The sequence below is a fragment of the Taeniopygia guttata genome, chromosome W, assembly GCF_048771995.1.
Source record: "Taeniopygia guttata chromosome W, bTaeGut7.mat, whole genome shotgun sequence".
Taxonomy (NCBI): Eukaryota; Metazoa; Chordata; class Aves; order Passeriformes; family Estrildidae; genus Taeniopygia; species Taeniopygia guttata.
Genome location: NC_133064.1, coordinates 2,983,719 through 3,004,842, shown reverse-complemented (window position 1 = coordinate 3,004,842; position 21,124 = coordinate 2,983,719). Strand labels below are relative to the sequence as shown.

The window sequence follows — 21,124 nt, the reverse complement described above, 5'->3', positions numbered from 1 at the left end:
TGCCCATGTCAGGGTCAGTGTGTGCCAACCCTGTGCCCATGTCAGGGTCAGTGTGTGCCAACGTGGTGCCCATGTCAGGGTCAGTGTGTGCCAACCCTGTGCCCATGTCAGGGTCAGGCTGTGCCAACCCTGTGCCCATGTCAGGGTCAGGCTGTGCCAACCCTGTGCCCATGTCAGGGTCAGGCTGTGCCAACCCTGTGCCCATGTCAGGGTCAGGCTGTGCCAACCCTGTGCCCATGTCAGGGTCAGTGTGTGCCAACCCTGTGCCCATGTCAGGGTCAGGCTGTGCCAACCCTGTGCCCATGTCAGGGTCAGTGTGTGCCAACGTGGTGCCCATGTCAGGGTCAGTGTGTGCCAACCCTGTGCCCATGTCAGGGTCAGGCTGTGCCAACCCTGTGCCCATGTCAGGGTCAGTGTGTGCCAACCCTGTGCCCATGTCAGGGTCAGGCTGTGCCAACCCTGTGCCCATGTCAGGGTCAGGCTGTGCCAACCCTGTGCCCATGTCAGGGTCAGGCTGTGCCAACATGGTGCCCAAAATTCACCCAAAAAATGCCATTTTTTCACCATTTTTTCACCTTTTTTCACCGTTTTTTCACCCCTCTCCATTTTTTTTCTATAATTTTTTCTCAGAAAATAAATTATTAAAATTTAAAAATTAAATTTAAAATTAATTAATAATTTGAATATTAAAATCCACAGAGATTTCAGTAATTAACAGCATAAATTCCATACGTTAATCCCTTTCTATACGTGCATTCTTTAGTTTTTCCTGTTTTATTTAAATTATATATATATAATTATATATATATATATATATATATATAATTATTTAAATTAAATAAAAATAACACATTTGTTGACCCCAAAAAAAAAAATTTAAATTTAAAAATTAAATTTAATTTTAATTTTACATCGTCCAAATGATGGAATTTAAATATTTTTGACTTCCTATATATGGAAAATATCTAAATAATGATCAATATATATTTAAATAATTAATTATATATTAAAATAATTAATTGGGAGTCGGGATTTTTGCTCAACACCCAAAATTCCAAATTTTTTAGCCCTAAAAAATGGGATTTTTTCCTTTCGTGGAGCACAACAAATTCATTTTTAAAACAGATTTTAACTCTAAAATCTCATTTATTTTTTATTTTTTTAGTGTTTTTTTTGCCACCAAAACCCCCAAATAAATTATATTTTAAAAAAAATCAAAATATTCATAATAATTTCCTCGTTAAACATCCCAAATTAAAAATTAAAGAATTTAAACCGCGTTGGATTTGGGATTTCCTCGTTAAAGATTATTAATTAGTTGTTTTAATACAGGCCAAGCCTTAATCAAACTAATGGCAAAATAAAAAATGAGGATTTAAATAATTTAAATGGAATTTGCTTGATTTGATCAGGTAAAAATTGGATTTTTTTCCCCTTTTTTTTCTGGAAAATGAGAAAAATTCAATTTTTTTCTGATTTTTCTCCCACCCAAACATCCAAAACAGATTCTCCAAAATTGAAATAAAATTCCAAATTTTAAATAGAAAATTTAAATAGAATCAATAAGATGTGGGTTTTGATTAATAGATAAAAAAATTAAAATATTCTTGAGGGAAAATCAATTTTTTTTTGGCAACTGTCCTAAAAAATGGGCGAACAAAGCAAAAAAAATCAAAAATAACCCCCCACCTCAATGCAATTAATGTGTATTATTTAATTAAAATAACAGCTATTAAATCACTTTTTAAATAGGATTATTATTAATTAGGAATTAATGCTGTTAATGCAGAAAATCTCAATAAATTTATTTTTAAATCATTTTAAAGGGAGAATTTCCAGGTGGAAAAGCAGCGCCCGACCCGCTGATTGTGATTCCTCGTTAGCGATTTGCATAATTAGAATATCACAGAAATGATCCAGATATTCTCAAATTTAATCCTAATTTTCCTACCTGGGTAAATAATTAATTATCAATTTTTTGGGGAAGGAAAATTATATTTTATTGATATTTTAGGTGGGAATTTATCTCGATTTTGACACAAATTGTGCACAACCACCACACCCACAAAATTATTTTGGAATTTTATCCTTTAACAGAGTTTAGGTGTTGTTTTAATTTGTTTTTATCTCATTATTCTTAATTTCCTGCAGCTCATTAATTAATTTTCCTCGTTACGTGATGATGAGACAAAATCTCTGCGATTCCTTCAGCTTCAAAATTCAATTTATTTGTTCTAATTTGTCCTCCTGATCTAAATTATTCCAGAAAAGAGTTTTAAGAGTAGGTAATAAATATAATTTATTAATTTATATTCATTTATAAAATTATATTAATTTATAAAATGTATATATTTTCTGTCTGATGTATGGATTGAGCTCTGAGCGTGACAAATTAATTTCCACTCCAATAAAAACAAATAAAGTGGAGATTTTAGATTTGACCTCATAACTTTAAAAATTATATCAGAAAATGATAAAAATTGAGATTTTAACCTATAGATAATATATAGAAAGTTATTTTAACCCAACAGCAAAATTCTATAAGTTGGTAGTTTGTGATATAAGCAAGTTTGTGATGATAAAATAAATTTAGGATGTTATTTTGAAAGTTTAAATAGAATAAAAGGCGTAAAATAAAGAATTCCAGCTGGGATTAAAAACTAAATGATGTTAATTATGGTTTAATTAATAAAATATTGAATTAATGAGAGGCGCACTGCATTAAAAAACCCGTAAATATGGAGATTTCTGCAAGGAAGTTTTACCCAAATTTCCCTCATGGATCAGAGATTTTTGGGAATTCTAATTTATCATAAAATCACATAAAAAACCACTTGAGAAACTTTAATTAACCCTAATTAATTATTTAATTATTGTCCAAATAAACACTGAAGATGCTTTTGTCATTCCATTTTTTGGGAGACGCCCCACAGCCAAAATATTCCAAAATATTCATATTTCAAACCAAAATTATTTAAAAAGCAATTAAATATTTAAATTTCTAAAAAATATTCCATCAGCAACTCTAATCATAAAGACTTTTTTTGGATAAATTTTAATTGCAACAGCCTCGTTTTGCTTTAATTATAACACATAAAATTAATTTGCATATAAGAGGTTTTGAATATCGTCCCTGATAGACAAAGAGAAGGTTTGGGGTTGGAAATTAAAAAATTATTCAAAATTAAATGATAAATTTGCTGTAAAATTAGAATTATTTTAAGGAATTATTAAAGAGGAGAAGTCAGGGGGGGGTTTTAAAAAATTAGAGGTGGAAATAATAATAAAAATAATAATAATAATACTAAAAATCAGAATAATTCCGAATTAATCTGATCCCCACAAGAGATTAAAGCACCACAACAAAGATTATCCTATAGGATAAATCAATTCCATACGTTTGGCTATAAATGGAACAAAAAAATGTACATACTTGAGGCAGTAAAATGTCCACTTGCCAAAGAAGTTGGTCCATTTTTTCCGCTGCTCACAGGAGGTGAAAACATCTAAAAAAATAAAAATAAATAGGAATTAATAATGGGAAAAATAAAAAATTCCCAAAATCCAGTTTGAAGTTGTCAGCACATCCCCAAAAAATCCAAAAAAATCCAAAATCCCTTTTTTATCAATCTTATTAAATCCCTAAATAATCCAATAATGTGGAAAAATCCATATAAAAAAATCAGAAAAAAAGTTAAAAATGGGTTTTAACCTTAATCATCAACGTCGGAATATCCGTTTGAATTCCGCTCCAGGGAATAAAAATAATAATAAAAATTCAAAGTACCACCTGCCCCTAAATTCTAAATTCTCATTTCGTGTGTTGCAATTGGAAGAATCATTCCTCGCCCCCTCTTCCCTCCCTTTTTTTTTTTCACTCCTCTCTCTCTCTTTTCTCAAAATTATTTCGATCCTAATTGGTTTTTCCCTTCTAAGACCTTCCTCGAGTGAAAAACAGCAAAAAAATTCAATATTAAATAGGAAAAACGCAGCAAAAAGCAAAAAAAAGGGGTGAGGTGATGCTTTAAAATGTGATTTTTGGGTAAATTTTCACAAGACATCACTTAAAAAAATGAGGTTGGAACAGCAGAAATGTGGGAAAAAATAAAGATTTGGTGGGTTTTAGGAGGGGATGTGCATCTATTAAAAAAAAATGTTCGTTAAAATAAATAAATGAGTGGATAAATAAATAAAAATTCGTGATATATTGGGGGGATGGGGAGAGGAAGGAAGGGGGAGGGGGAGATGACAAAATTACACGTTCTGCCCCCAAAATTGGCATAAAAATCTCATTTTTTCATCAAAAATCGCTCCAAAATTCTGATTAAAGCACCCACGAGAAGCTCAAAGGGTTTTTATACCAATAAATTTGGAGGGGATTAAAAAAAAACTTTTAACTGATGCATTCGTGGATTTTTTTGCACTTTTTCTGTGCTAAAATTGAAATAAGGGAAGAAGCGAAAGGAGAATATCAGCGAGTTATTAGTAATTAATTAATTAACAAGGCTTGAAAATCAAAAGTGCAATATAAGTATGATGGAATGATGAGAAATTATCATTTTTTGGGCGTTTTTTTTGACAAGAATTATTTAAGAGGTCCGAGACATTAAAGTAAACTGCGAATCTCTAATCTGAATAACTAAAAATATTCAGTTTGGATTATTTTTTTTTTTTAAAAAAAGCCAAAAAAATATTTACAAATTAAAAATTGCTCAATGTACTTAAAGCACAGTTTGGGGTTGGTTTTATTGCTTTTTTTTTGGCTGGATTTTTGGTTTTTTTGTTACTAAAATTTATTTTTTTTTTACATCTGTTACTAATTTCTTACCGCACTGAAATCCAGTAAATCACTGAGTTCTTTGTCCGTCCCTAAGGCAGCCATTCGCTGTTGGTGATGCATTTTTTAGTAAAAATCACACAAACCTAGAAACATGGAAATAATAATAATAATTGCAATCAGAAATTCAAAGCCTTGAAGGAAAAACAGTCAAATTTTGATTTTTTTAAAAAAGGGGAGGGGGGGAGTGGGTGGTTGAGAAGAAGAAGAAGGGAGGGGAAAAAAAAAAAAAAAAAGATGGAGAGGCAGCAAAAAAAAACACTAAAAAATCAAAATACACGACAACAAGCGGAAAAAAAATAAAATAAAAAAAACAACAATATTATAATTCCAAATAGACGAACATCCACTATTAAACCCAAATCCAGAAGAGACAAAAAAATATAAATTTTCTCTCCAGGAGCATCATTTATGCAACAGGAGGTTCAAGGAGGAATGAATGAGAAGAAACTACAGAATCCGCTGCCAACTTTTTCCCTTCTTCTTATTCCACACAAAAAAAGTAACGTTGGGAGGTAAAAAACGAAGAGAAAAATAAAGAAACGGCGAGACGCGAAGTGTAGAATCCACAGAGGGGGGGGGGGGCGGAGGATAATTAGCTGCGGTTGTTAATTAGCTAAGAGGAGAAGGCCCAGAACGAGGTTCGGGCCTGTGCGGCCGCAGCGTTCGGGGGGAGGGGAAGGAAAAGAGGGAAAAGGGGCGCGGAGCTGCCGCCTCCGTACCCGCAGCTGCTTCGTGGAGCTCCGCGTTGGGCTCGTGGAGCTCCGCGTTCGCCTCGCGGAGCTCCGCGTTCGCCTCGCGGAGCTCCGCGCTCGGTTCGCGGAGCCGCTTCGTGGAGCTCCGCGCTCCCCTCCCGCTGTTCGCGGAGCTCCGCGCTCGGTTCGCGCCGCTCGTGGAGCTCCACGCTCGGCTCGTGGAGCTCCGCGCTCGCCTCGCGGCTCGTGGAGCTCCACGCTCGCCTCGCGGAGCTCCGCGCTCCCCTCCCGCCGCTCGTGGAGCTCCACGCTACATTCGCGTTTATAACACGCACGTCACGCGGGCGTTTGGCCGAAAAGAACAATATTTATATATTTTTTTCCCTTTGGATTAAGTTGTTTTCGTCTTTTTATTTTATTTTTTTTTTACTTTTCCAGTGCAAACTTTGCAAAGCAGCCCCGTGGATTTACGCGGAAGTTTTTGGGGGTACTACCACCCCCCCTCCTCCCCTTTCCTCCCCTTCTTTACCACTTTTATTCCATATTTTTTTTCCCCTCTCTCTGCTAAAAAATAACTCCCCAAAGTTCATTTTCCGGCAGGAAATAAAGCAGCGAGTTTGCACTTTGGTGTATCACACGTGTAGTATATACAATGTATAGATTTACACAGCCCGGAACTTGCACTTTTTTTTTTTCTTTACGTTTTTTTTTTTAAATAACATATCGGGATCGACAATTTTAATGAAAAAAATAAAAAAAAAAAGAAAAAACACAGACAAGTTAGTCTAACAGCAAATCGGAACTTTACCTTAAATGGCCACAAATATGTTCACAATATTCCAATGGGGGAAAAAAAAAAGAAATAAAAAGAGGAATCTTCTGCCAAAGTGCTTTATTGTCTCACACGTGTGTGACCCTCCAAAACCACCAAAAAGTAGGGAAAGTGTCACTCCTGCTCCAGGTTATTCCACAGCTTTACAGGCACACTACACTTGGCTTTGTTGGGATTTTGGGGGGGCCCGGTTAGAAAAAAAAAATAATATAAATTAGGTTTAAAAAATAAAAATTAAAAAATTAATTAAAAAATTGAAAAAAAGCAAAAAAGAAGGTCCAAAAAGTTTTGCCCTATTGTTTTTACAGACACATGGTGACGGAGCTCGCAGCGCCGCAGCTCTGAGGGGAGTTACCCCCACCTTATCCGCGCGTCAAAAAAACCCAAAAAAACACAAAAATAAAACAAAAAATCGGAAAAAAATTAAAAAATAGATGAGTCCCGCTTTGGGGGAACGCGTTGAAGCAACTTGGTGGAAGTTTAAAGCAGCGGCCGCCGCTTCCTCCGGCTCAGCAGCGCGGCCTCCCCCGGCGAGCCGCGGCCGCTCGCGTCCCGCCCGGGCAGCCGCATCGCCCGGCGATCACATCCGGGCAATGCCCGCCGCCTTATAAACGCCCCTCACAGACAATGACGACGACGAGGAGGAGGAGGAGGAGGAGGAGGAGGAGGAGGAGGAGGAGGAGGAAGAGGAGGAGGAGGAGGAAGCGGTGGGGCCTACAAGATGGAGGGAGGTGGTTGGGCCTAAAGTGCGGCCCGCGGGGTTGGGGTGTGGGGTGAGGGTGGAGGGGTGGAAGTGGGATTGGGGGTGCAGCGGGAGGGGTTCCCACACACCCGGGAGAGGCTCCGGTACACCCGGGAGGGGTCCGGGAGAGGCTCCGGTACACCCGAGAGTGGCTCCGGTACAACCATGAGGGGTTTCAGCACCCACGAAAAGCTCCAGCACCCTCAACACGCCCATGAGGGGTTTCAGCACCCTCAGCACACCCATGAGGGGTTTCAGCACCCTCAGCACACCCATGAGGGGTTCCGGTGCACCCATGAGGGGCTCCCACACACCCATGAGGGGCTCCGGTGCACCCATGAGGGGCTCCAGTGCACCCATGAGGGGCTCCGGTGCACCCATGAGGGGCTCCGGTACACCCATGAGGGGCTCCGGTGCACCCATGAGGGGCTCCAGTGCACCCATGAGGGGCTCCGGTGCACCCATGAGGGGCTCCCACACACCCATGAGGGGCTCCGGTGCACCCATGAGGGGCTCCAGTGCACCCATGAGGGGCTCTGGTGCACCCGGGAGGGCTCTCAGCACACCCATGAGAGGCTTCGGTACACCCATGAGGGGTTTTAACACCCTCAGCACACCCATGAGGGGCTCCGGTGCACCCATGAGGGGTTTTAGCACCCTCAGCACACCCATGAGGGGCTCCGGTACACCCATGAGGGGCTCCGGTACACCCATGAGGGGCTCTGGTACACCCATGAGGGGTTTCAGCACCCTCAGCACACCCATGAGGGGCTCTGGTACACCCATGAGGGGTTTCAGCACCCACGAAAAGCTCCAACACCCTCAGCACACCCATGAGGGGCTCCGGTACACCCATGAGGGGTTTCAGCACCCTCAGCACACCCATGAGGGGCTCCGGTACAACCATGAGGGGTTTCAGCACCCTCAGCACCCTCAGCACATCCATGAGACATTTCAGCACCCTCAGCACACCCATGAGGGGCTCCCACACACCCATGAGGGGCTCCGGTGCACCCATGAGGGGTTTCAGCACATCCATGAGGGGTTTCAGCACCCTCAGCACACCCATGAGGGGCTCCGGTACACCCATGAAGGGCTCCGGTACACCCATGAGGGGCTCCCACACACCCATGATAGGCTCCGGTACACCCATGAGGGGTTCCGGTACACCCATGAGGGGATTCAGCACCCTCAGCACACCCATGAGGGGCTCCGGTACACCCATGAGGGGCTCTGGTACACCCATGAGGGGCTCCGGTACACCCATGAGGGGTTTCAGCACATCCATGAGGGGTTTCAGCACCCTCAGCACACCCATGAGGGGCTCCGGTACACCCATGAGGGGCTCCGGTACACCCATGAGGGGTTTCAGCACCCTCAGCACATCCATGAGGGGTTTCAGCACCCATGAGGGGTTTCAGCACCCTCAGCACACCCATGAGGGGCTCCGGTACACCCATGAGGGTTTCAGCACCCTCAGCACACCCATGAGGGGCTCCGGTGCACCCATGAGGGGCTCTGGTACACCCATGAGGGGCTCTGGTACACCCATGAGGGGCTCCCACACACCCATGAGGGGTTTCAGCACCCTCAGCACACCCATGGGGGGTTTCAGCACCCACGAAAAGCTCCAGCACCCTCAGAACACCCATGAGGGGCTCCGGTACACCCATGAGGGGTTTCAGTACACCCATGAGGGGCTCTGGTGCACCCATGAGGGGTTTCACCACCCTCAGCACACCCATGAGGGGTTTCAGCACCCTCAGCACACCCATGAGGGGCTCTGGTACACCCATGAGGGGCTCTGGTGCACCCATGAGGGGTTTCACCACCCTCAGCACACCCATGAGGGGTTTCAGCACCCTCAGCACACCCATGAGGGGCTCTGGTGCACCCATGAGGGGCTCTGGTACACCCATGAGGGGTTTCAGCACACCCATGAGGGGCTCCGGTACACCCATGAGGGGCTCCCACACACCCGGGAGAGGCTCCGGTACACCCATGAGGGGCTCCGGTACACCCATGAGGGGCTCCGGTGCACCCATGAGGGGTTTCAGCACCCATGAGGGGTTTCAGCACCCTCAGCACACCCATGAGGGGTTTCAGCACCCTCAGCACACCCATGAGGGGCTCCGGTACACCTATGAGGGGTTTCAGCACCCTCAGCACATCCATGAGATGTTCCACCACCTTCAGCATCTATGAGGGGTTCCACCACCCTCAGCACATCCATGAGATGTTCCACCACCTTCAACACCTATGAGGGGTTCCAGCACCCTCAGCAAACCCATGAGATGTTCCACCACCTTCAGTATCTATGAGGGGTTTCAGCACCCTCAGCACACCCATGAGATGTTCCATCACCTTCAGCACACCCATGAGAGGTTCCACCACCTTCAGCATCTATGAGGGGTTCCAGCACCCTCAGCACACCCATGAGATGTTCCACCACCTTCAACATCTATGAGGGGTTCCAGCACCCTCAGCACACCCATGAGATGTTCCACCACCTTCAGTATCTATGAGGGGTTCCAGCACCCTCAGCACACCCATGAGGGGTTTCAGCACCCTCAGCACACCCATGAGATGTTCCACCACCTTCAACACCCATGAGATGTTCCACCACCCTCAGCACACCCATGAGATGTTCCACCACTCTCAGCACACCCATGAGATGTTCCACCACCTTCAACACCCATGAGATGTTCCACCACCCTCAACACACCCATGAGATGTTCCACCACCTTCAGTATCTATGAGGGGTTTCAACACCCTCAGCACACCCATGAGATGTTCCACCACCTTCAACATCTATGAGGGGTTTCAGCACCCTCAGCAAACCCATGAGATGTTCCACCACCTTCAACATCTATGAGGGGTTCCAGCACCCTCACCAAACCCATGAGATGTTCCACCACCTTCAGTATCTATGAGGGGTTTCAGCACCCTCAGCACACCCATGAGATGTTCCACCACCTTCAACATCTATGAGGGGTTTCAGCACCCTCAGCACACCCATGAGGGGTTCCAGCACCCTCAGCACACCCATGAGATGTTCCACCACCTTCAGTATCTATGAGGGGTTCCAGCACCCTCAGCACACCCATGAGATGTTCCACCACCTTCAACATCTATGAGGGGTTTCAGCACCTTCAGCACACCCATGAGATGTTCCACCACCTTCAGCATCTATGAGGGGTTTCAGCACCCTCAGCACACCCATGAGATGTTCCAGCACCCTCAGCACACCCATGAGGGGTTTCAGCACCCTCAGCACACCCATGAGATGTTCCACCACCTTCAACATCTATGAGGGGTTTCAGCACCCTCAGCAAACCCATGAGATGTTCCACCACCTTCAGCATCTCAGAGGGGTTTCAGCACCCTCAGCACACCCATGAGATGTTCCACCACCTTCAGTATCTATGAGGGGTTCCAGCACCCTCAGCACACCCATGAGATGTTCCACCACCTTCAGCATCTATGAGGGGTTCCAGCACCCTCAGCAAACCCATGAGATGTTCCAGCACCCTCAGCACACCCATGAGATGTTCCACCACCTTCAACATCTATGAGGGGTTTCAGCACCCTCAGCACACCCATGAGAGGTTCCAGCACCCATGAAAAGCTCCAGCACCCTCAGCACACCCATGAGAGGCTCCACCACCTTCAGTATCTATGAGGGGTTTCAGCACCCTCAGCACACCCATGAGATGTTTCACCACCTTCAGCATCTATGAGGGGTTCCAGCACCCTCAGCACATTCATGAGATGTTCCACCACCTTCAGCATCTATGAGGGGTTCCAGCACCCTCAGCACACCCATGAGAGGTTCCAGCACCCACAAAAAGCTCCACCACCCTCAGCACACCCATGAGATGTTCCACCACCTTCAACATCTATGAGGGGTTCCAGCACCCTCAGCACATCCATGAGATGTTCCACCACCCTCAGCAAACCCATGAGATGTTCCACCACCTTCAGCATCTATGAGGGGTTTCAGCACCCTCAGCACACCCATGAGATGTTCCACCACCTTCAGCATCTATGAGGGGTTTCAGCACCCTCAGCAAACCCATGAGATGTTCCACCACCTTCAGCATCTATGAGGGGTTCCAGCACCCTCAGCACATCCATGAGGGGTTCCACCACCTTCAGTATCTATGAGGGGCTCCACCACCTTCAGCATCTATGAGGGGTTCCAGCACCCTCAGCACATCCATGAGATGTTCCACCATCTTCAACATCTATGAGGGGTTTCAGCACCCTCAGCACACCCATGAGGGGTTTCAGCACCCTCAGCACACCCATGAGATGTTCCACCACCTTCAACACCCATGAGATGTTCCACCACCCTCAGCACACCCATGAGATGTTCCACCACTCTCAGCACACCCATGAGATGTTCCACCACCTTCAACACCCATGAGATGTTCCACCACCCTCAACACACCCATGAGATGTTCCACCACCTTCAGTATCTATGAGGGGTTTCAACACCCTCAGCACACCCATGAGATGTTCCACCACCTTCAACATCTATGAGGGGTTTCAGCACCCTCAGCAAACCCATGAGATGTTCCACCACCTTCAACATCTATGAGGGGTTCCAGCACCCTCACCAAACCCATGAGATGTTCCACCACCTTCAGTATCTATGAGGGGTTTCAGCACCCTCAGCACACCCATGAGATGTTCCACCACCTTCAACATCTATGAGGGGTTTCAGCACCCTCAGCACACCCATGAGGGGTTCCAGCACCCTCAGCACACCCATGAGATGTTCCACCACCTTCAGTATCTATGAGGGGTTCCAGCACCCTCAGCACACCCATGAGATGTTCCACCACCTTCAACATCTATGAGGGGTTTCAGCACCTTCAGCACACCCATGAGATGTTCCACCACCTTCAGCATCTATGAGGGGTTTCAGCACCCTCAGCACACCCATGAGATGTTCCAGCACCCTCAGCACACCCATGAGGGGTTTCAGCACCCTCAGCACACCCATGAGATGTTCCACCACCTTCAACATCTATGAGGGGTTTCAGCACCCTCAGCAAACCCATGAGATGTTCCACCACCTTCAGCATCTCAGAGGGGTTTCAGCACCCTCAGCACACCCATGAGATGTTCCACCACCTTCAGTATCTATGAGGGGTTCCAGCACCCTCAGCACACCCATGAGATGTTCCACCACCTTCAGCATCTATGAGGGGTTCCAGCACCCTCAGCAAACCCATGAGATGTTCCAGCACCCTCAGCACACCCATGAGATGTTCCACCACCTTCAACATCTATGAGGGGTTTCAGCACCCTCAGCACACCCATGAGAGGTTCCAGCACCCATGAAAAGCTCCAGCACCCTCAGCACACCCATGAGAGGCTCCACCACCTTCAGTATCTATGAGGGGTTTCAGCACCCTCAGCACACCCATGAGATGTTTCACCACCTTCAGCATCTATGAGGGGTTCCAGCACCCTCAGCACATTCATGAGATGTTCCACCACCTTCAGCATCTATGAGGGGTTCCAGCACCCTCAGCACACCCATGAGAGGTTCCAGCACCCACAAAAAGCTCCACCACCCTCAGCACACCCATGAGATGTTCCACCACCTTCAACATCTATGAGGGGTTCCAGCACCCTCAGCACATCCATGAGATGTTCCACCACCCTCAGCAAACCCATGAGATGTTCCACCACCTTCAGCATCTATGAGGGGTTTCAGCACCCTCAGCACACCCATGAGATGTTCCACCACCTTCAGCATCTATGAGGGGTTTCAGCACCCTCAGCAAACCCATGAGATGTTCCACCACCTTCAGCATCTATGAGGGGTTCCAGCACCCTCAGCACATCCATGAGGGGTTCCACCACCTTCAGTATCTATGAGGGGCTCCACCACCTTCAGCATCTATGAGGGGTTCCAGCACCCTCAGCACATCCATGAGATGTTCCACCATCTTCAACATCTATGAGGGGTTTCAGCACCCTCAGCACACCCATGAGGGGTTCCACCACCCTCAGCACACCCATGAGATGTTCCACCACCTTCAGCATCTACGAGGGGTTCCAGCACCCTCAGCACACCCATGAGATGTTCCACCACCTTCAACACCCATGAGATGTTCCACCACCCTCAACACACCCATGAGGGCTTTGACCTCAAACCATCATCACACAACTCCTTCCAGCCACCTCAGCAGTTACCTGAGGGCTTCGGGTCCTGCAGACTCCACATGGGTTTGGTGACCCTCCCATGGATCCTCCAAGGTCTTCTGGTGCTCCTGGAGCTCAGCAGATCCTGTGGGGGGCTTGAGGGAAGTCACAGATCAATGCCATGAGGGGGTTGGCACCATGAGGGGGTTGGCACCATGAGGGTGCTCACACCTCGTCCCCATGAAGGGGTTGGCACCATGAAGGGGCTGGCACCATGAGGGGACTGGCACCATGAGGGGGATGGCACCATGAAGGGGTTGGCACCATGAGGGGGCTGGCACCATGAAGGGGTTGGCACCATGAGGGTGCTCACACCTCATGCCCATGAAGGGACTGGCACCATGAGGGGGCTCACACCTTGTCCCCATGAGGGGCTGGCACCATGAAGGGGTTGGCACCATGAGGGGACTGGCACCTCGTCCCCATGAAGGGGTTGGCACCATGAAGGGGTTGGCACCATGAGGGGGCTGGCACCATGATGGGGCTGGCACCATGAGGGAGCTCACACCTTGTCCCCATGAAGGGACTGGCACCATGAGGTGGCTGGTGCCTCGTCCCCATGAAGGGGTTGGCACCATGAGGGGGCTGGTGCCTCGTCCCCATGAAGGGGTTGGCACCATGAGGGGGCTGGTGCCTCGTCCCCATGAAGGGGTTGGCACCATGAGGGGGCTGGTGCCTCGTCCCCATGAAGGGGTTGGCACCATGAGGGGGCTGGTGCCTCGTCCCCATGAAGGGGTTGGCACCATGAGGGAGCTCACACCTCGTCCCCATGAAGGGGCTGGCACCATGAGGGAGCTGGTGCCTTGTCCCCATGAGGGGGCTGGCACCTTGTCCCCATGAAGGGGTTGGCACCATGAGGGGGTCGGTGCCTCATGCCCATGAGGGGGTTGGCACCATGAGGGAGCTCACACCTCGTCCCCATGATGGGGTTGGCACCATGAGGGAGCTCACACCTCGTCCCCATGAGGGGGCTGATGCCATGAGGGGGCTGGTGCCTCGTCCCCATGAGGGGTGGCACCATGAGGGGGCTCACACCTCGTCCCCATGAAGGGGTTGGCACCATGAGGGAGCTCACACCTCGTCCCCATGAAGGGGTTGGCACCATGAGGGGCTGGCACCATGAGGGACCTCACACCTCGTCCCCATGAAGGGGTTGGCACCATGAGGGGGCTTACACCTCGTCCCCATGAAGGGGCTGGCACCATGAAGGGGTTGGCACCATGAGGGGACTGGTGCCATGAGGGGACTGGTGCCTTGTCCCCATGAAGGGGCTGGCACCATTAGGGGGCTGGTGCCTCGTCCCCATGAAGGGGTTGGCACCTTGTCCTCATGAAGGGGTTGGCGCCATGATGGGGCTGGCACCATGGGGGGGTTGGCACCATGATGGGGCTGGCACCATGAGGGGGCCGGCGCCTTGTCCCCATGAAGGAGCTGGCACCATGAGGGGGCTGGTGCCTCGTCCCCATGAAGGGGTTGGCACCATGAAGGGATTGGCACCATGAGGGAGCTGATGCCATGAAGGGGGTTGGCACCATGAAGGGGTTGGCACCATGAGGGCGCTTGAGCTTCTCTTCCTGAGGGGACTCGCGCCATTCCCGCCCTGAGGGGACTCACGCCATTCCCGCCCTGAGGGAGTTCGCGCCATTCCGCCATGAGGGGATTCCCAGCACTTCTCCGTGAGGGACCTCACCCCGCTCCGCCATGAGGGGATTTCCAGCACTTCTCCGTGAGGGACCTCACTCCACTCCGCCATGAGGGAATTCACTCCTCCATGAGGGAATTCGCAGCACTTCTCCGTGAGGGACCTCACTCCACTCCGCCATGAGGTGATTCCCAGCACTTCTCCACCCCGCTCCGCCTGCACTTCTCCCCGACGGAGCTCACCCCGCTCCGCCATGAGGGGATTCCCAGCACTTCTCCGTGAGGGACCTCACCCCGCTCCGCCATGAGGGGATTCACTCCGCCATGAGGGGATTCACTCTGCCATGAGGTGATTCCCTGCACTTCTCCCGGACGGAGCTCACCCCGCTCCTCCATGAGGTGATTCCCAGCACTTCTCCGTGAGGGACCTCACCCCGCTCCGCCATGAGGGGATTCACTCCACTCCGCCATGAGGGGATTCACTCCACTCCGCCATGAGGGGATTCTCAGCACTTCTCCATGAGGGACCTCACCCCGCTCCGTCATGAGGGGATTCACTCCGCCATGAGGGGTTTCACTCCGCCATGAGGTGATTCTCAGCACTTCTCCATGAGGGAGCTCACCCCGCTCCGCCATGAGGTGATTCCCAGCACTTCTCCGTGAGGGACCTCACACCACTCCACCAGCACTTCTCCGTGAGGGAGCTCACCCCGCTCCGCCATGAGGGGATTCACTCCGCTCCGCCATGAGGGGATTCACTCCGCTCCGCCATGAGGGGATCCTCAGCACTTCTCCGTGAGGGACCTCACTGCACTCCGCCATGAGGGGATTCACTCCGCTCCGCCATGAGGGGATCCTCAGCACTTCTCCGTGAGGGACCTCACACCGCTCCGCCATGAGGGGATTCCCAGCATTTCTCCCTGACGGACCTCACTCCACTCCGCCATGAGGGGATTCCCAGCACTTCTCCGTGAGGGACCTCACCCCGCTCCGCCATGAGGGGATTCACTCCACTCCGCCATGAGGGGATTCCCAGCACTTCTCCGTGAGGGACCTCACTGCACTCCGCCATGAGGGGATTCTCCGTGAGGGACCTCACCCCGCTCCGCCATGAGGGGATTCACTCCGCCATGAGGGGATTCGCAGCACTTCTCTGTGAGGGACCTCACACCACTCCACCAGCACTTCTCCGTGAGGGACCTCACCCCGCTCCGCCATGAGGTGATTCCCAGCACTTCTCCACCCCGCTCCGCCAGCACTTCTCCGTGAGGGAGCTCACTCCACTCCGCCATGAGGGGATTCTCTCCACTCCGCCATGAGGGGATTCCCAGCACTTCTCCGTGAGGGACCTCACCCCACTCCGCCATGAGGTGATTCGCAGCTCTTCTCCGTGAGGGACCTCACCCCGCTCCGCCATGAGGGGATTCCCAGCACTTCACCGTGAGGGACCTGACCCCGCTCCGCCATGAGGGGATTCTCCGTGAGGGACCTCACCCCACTCCGCCATGAGGGGATTCCCAGCACTTCTCCGTGAGGGACCTCACCTTGCTCCGCCATGAGGGGATTCACTCCACTCCGTCATGAGGGGATTCTCAGCACTCCGCCATGAGGGGATTCACTCCGCTCCGCCATGAGGGGATTCTCAGCACTTCTCCGTGAGGGACCTCACCCCGCTCCGCCATGAGGGGATTCACTCCACTCCGCCATGAGGGACCTCACTGCACTCCGCCATGAGGTGATTCCCAGCACTTCTCCGTGAGGGACCTCACTCCACTCCGCCATGAGGTGATTCCCAGCACTTCTCCACCCCGCTCCGCCTGCACTTCTCCGTGAGGGACCTCACCCCGCTCCGCCAGCACTTCTCCCCGACGGAGCTCACCCCGCTCCTCCATGAGGTGATTCCCAACACTCCTCCCCGACGGAGCTCACCCCGCTCCGCCCAGCGGGGCCGGCTCCTCGGGCTATCCCCTCGGAGCTCCGGCCCAGCTCCCGCCCCTCAGAGGCCCGGCGGAGTTTCCCTCCTTGGCCCTCGGCCTGGCCACGCTGCTGAGGCGCCATGAGGGCACCGGGCCCTCACTCCCTCAGCATCAGAGAACTCATCCAGGATCGCACCCTTGAGGACTTCCAGCCTGCTCCACCCCCAGCATCCCTCAGAAAGAGGTAGGTTTCAATAATTCCTTTTTTTGATTTTTTTTTTTTGGGTGTTGAGCCCACAGTGGGGCTGGTGCACAAGCAAGTGGTAGAAATAAAAATAAAGAAAGGAGCGACATAAAATCATGGAATGGTTTGGCTTGGGATGGTCCAAACCCCATCCAGCCTAGTTTTGAACACTTCCAAGGATTCTGCCTTCAAATGACTGATGGATTTGGTTCATGACGGGCTGTGAGGTTGTATTTGGAAATTAAATAGGAAAGGACAGACCCAACTGCACCCCAGCCCTGATATGATCCATTTTCCAGCTTTATGGTGTCAACATGAGGCTGGTTTGGCTTAGAGGGGAATGTAAAGTTGTTAATCTTTGCAAAGAATGTGTTTCATTCATTGCCTCAGCAATACTGCAGATTTCCATGGAAAGGTACTTCTGGAGGTGGGAAAATATTCTTCAGTATTTGCCTGAATTCCGATTAAAATTTTGTTTTCTAATTCCCTATGAAAGGTTTGTTTTCTAATTCCCTAATGAAAGAGGATGTTTGATTTCAATTAAAATGAAATGTCATCATTTTCAGTTTTACTAATGGATATGGAATACTGCAGTCCATTAGGGAGAAAACAGTGGATTTGGGGAAAAGGCCAGGAGGTGCAGGGGACTCAAAGAGATTTTCCACGTATTTTCAATTTTTCTAATGGGCATATGTAGGTCATTATGGAAATCCATGGGTTGTGATGACAGGGGTACAGAAAATACAATCAGGCAATCTCTTATCGAGGTTTCAGCAGGAATTATTCATATTTTGGAAATCTGGAAAAATGATTGGATGGGGTTCAGAGTTATCTGTGCTGGTGGAAGGTGCCCAAGGCTGGGTGGGATCCTTCAAATCCTTTTCTCCAAACCTTTTCCATCCCAGCCTTGAACAATTCCAGGTCTGAGCCATCCCAACATCTCTGGGAATATAATTTGGAGTGACCCTCTGGGAGAGCTGATGAGATTTCACACTTATTCCCTGTATTATATTCTTTCCATTATTGAGCGTTCTTTGAAGGCTCTCTCGTGCTGGTAAAAATGTGTTGTTGTTGTTGTTGTAAATCCTTTTCTGTGTGGTTTCACATCTTAATTCTGTTTTTGCTGTTTGTTATTGAGCCCGGACCCATTGGTGGCGAGGGAGCCTCGGGCTGAGTCCCGTCCTTCTAATTGAATTAAAAGCTGCTGTAAAAAATACACGGGAATAAAAGGAGAGGGATGAAGAAGGAAATAATTGGGGGAATACGTGGCTGGATTAGTTATTGTCCCAATTAGCTGCCTGAATTAGCTGCTTGATGAGGAACACGGAGGGAAGAATAAAGGGCTATCGGTGACAAGGCCAGTTTTTAGGGAAGCTGCTCCTCTAAGTGTATTATGATTGCAATATAAAGAGCTGCAGGTTTCACTTAAATGGATTTTGATCCTGCTTATTTTTCTAGCAGCAGATTGCTTTCACTTCCATATTAATCTCCTATTAAACCACAAAAATTCCAATATTTGTTTTCCTAGGAGCAGCCTAGGAATAATCTAACTTTACAGAAAAATACGACTTGAAACCCCAAACCAGCCTCGCACGGATCTGCCAAGCACCTGCGAAGGAATGCAGCTGCAAAGCCCTGGGAAAACAACGGCAACTGTGACAGTTCATTAATATAATTCAGCGCCGAGATTGATTTGGGAAAGCCTTTGCTGCAGGATTCCACTGGAGGATTCGGTGGCATTCCCGAGGTGTGTGCATGTCATGTAAATCCCAGTTTGGGAACTGGGACAACTCACTGGTCTGTCAGCAAAACAAATAGAGGAGCACCGATTGCTTCAGCACTTCATTTTTTATTCCATATTCATTTTTCCTTGTTTCTTTTTTTTTTTAGAGTTTGCTCTGGCTATTTTTTCCTGGTGAAAGTGCAGGCAGCGTTTCAAACTGTGATCTGCACAGATGGGAATGAAGGAACATTCTCCAGGCGAAAATTGTTCTCAGAGACATTTGGGATCGAGCAGGATTTGTCTGCGTGAGGGGAGGAACATCCTGATTTTCCAACAGGGGTGCTCAAGGATCCAACCCGTTCTGCCGTGGTGCAAGGCACAATAACACACAGAAAGGATCATCTCGTGGAAAAAACACTCATGATCAGACCACTGAGGTGCTTTGCTGCCCAAACCTGTCTGCTTTTAATTAATTTGAGGTGTGTGTGTGTTGATGAAGAGTTTCTATCACCACAAGCAGCAGTTACAAATGACAGGGTGGGCAGGGATGGGCTGGGCAAATCCAAAACAATTTACTTTGCATAGATTAACAGCTCCTAAAGAGATCCCACATTCATCCGGGAGAGATTTGCAGGGTGCAGTGTCACAGAGAGGCTTTGCTGCCCACGAATTGTGTTTTTCCTCTATTCCCTCCTCCCCTTTTTGGTTTCCAAACTGAATTTCCCCATTTCCAGATGCAACTGCGGTATAAAATGGAAATAAAACAGGCGGTTAAATTATCAAAGCCCAAAAAAAAAAGGGGATGATCCAAATCCATTTTCCTCCTTATGGATCCCCGTTGCTGTACTGGTGGTAAATACACCAGGCTCATCAAATTTTTAAGCACAGGATGCACAAAAGAAGCTCCGGAGTGTCTGGAAAATCTCGTGGCATCGGTCAAAAGCAGCTCTTGGGGCTGAGGCGTTGCCAACTCGCCATTCATCATCACTTCCCTTCCGTGCCCGCGTTCCTTTTGTTCTCTAAACCCGAAATTTCCGTGCTTTAATTTCCCTCCTCTCCCCCGGAATTGCTTTGCAAATGTTCAGCCTTAAGTAATAGTCAGTAAAGGCGAATTACCTTAAATCAAGCAAAGGGTTATCTAATTTAGAAAATAGGAAATAGAGAGAAAATCAAACTAAATGAAATGCAAACAGGATAATTCATACCTAATCCATGGGCTCGCTCAACAGGAGGAGTCTTTTAGTTGAGCTCCCGTTTTAAACACCACTCACAGGTCTTTGAGCCCAAACCACAGATTTTTTAGACCCAAAATCCTCAGAGAATTCATTGTTGTATATGTTTTATTTAGGTTATGGTTTACAGGGATTGGTTTGTTATGGAATTGTGGGATGGTTTGGGTTGGAAAGGATTTTAATTCCATCCCATTCCATGCCCACCTTCCATTATCCCAGGTAGCTCCAAGCTGGCCTGGGAAATTTAGGAATTTCCCAGGAAAGGGAATTTTAGATTGGCACTTGAGAAAATGCACTGGGGAAAAGGAGAACATTCCCAACCATGCAGCAGCTCCGGAGAGTTTTCCAGTGGGAAATGCAGGAAAAACATCCCTGTGATCCACTCTGGACCTCATTCCTGCTGAGTGATCCAATACCAGCCTGGAGCAGCATGGCAGAGGGTGGAAAATGATGATTTTTAAATCCTTTCCAACCCAAACCATTCCAGAATTCATTTTAGGATTCCAGAACCTTTCTCCCAGTTTCACTCCGATTCTGAAGAATTCCCAGTGATTACTTTTCCAGCCAAACCCTAACAATGAAACTCTTTTCAAGGTTAGCAGCACAATTTGGGCAAAAAAGGAAATTATCAGGGAGGTTTCATTAAGGAGAAATATCAGCAGGTCACATCTTGTTTCTGGTGGAGTTTGGAGGAAGCAGGATTGATATTTAAAACAAACAAACCTATCTGTTAAACGAGACCGTTAAATTACAGATAACGAGGGAAGAGTCCAAATTTTCCCAAATGTTCTCAGTTTTTTTTCCTAACGACCGTCGTTATATTTTGATGCGGTTAATAATACAGCAGAGGTTAAATGAAACATGAAAAAGGGCCGTGCATTAAAATTGAGATAACTCTTCCTCCAGTGAAGTGGAACCCAGCAGATGTAGCTGCACACTGTAATTGCTGCCTGTTTCCTGTCACTCTGATTAAGTTGCATTGTCCCTGCTCCAAGTGTAGGAATCAGTGGCTTCCCATAGGGCACAGCGTGGGACAACTG

At 48.3% G+C, this 21,124-nt stretch overlaps 1 protein-coding gene across 13 annotated transcripts in view; it reads right to left on the bottom strand.

Moving 5' to 3' along the window:
- The window catches only part of LOC140682075 (transcription factor 4-like), a 177,439-nt gene extending 170,456 nt beyond the window's left edge, over nt 1–6,983 (bottom strand). For 4 of the 13 annotated variants that reach the window (XM_072922987.1, XM_072922992.1, XM_072922990.1 and 1 more), the window contains exons 1-3: nt 6,341–6,983; nt 4,829–4,923; nt 3,434–3,506 (exon numbers count right to left, since the gene is read on the bottom strand). In XM_072922987.1, the coding sequence (XP_072779088.1) occupies nt 3,434–3,506; nt 4,829–4,900 (145 nt within the window). In that variant the 5' untranslated portion in view covers nt 4,901–4,923; nt 6,341–6,983. Of the gene's footprint in view, nt 1–3,433; nt 3,507–3,712; nt 3,969–4,828; nt 4,924–5,181; nt 5,485–5,559; nt 5,687–6,340 lie in introns of those variants that run through there. The other 9 variants (XM_072922996.1, XM_072922998.1, XM_072922993.1 and 6 more) reach the window with 6 other exon arrangements.
- Between the last annotated feature and the right edge of the window lie 14,141 nt (nt 6,984–21,124).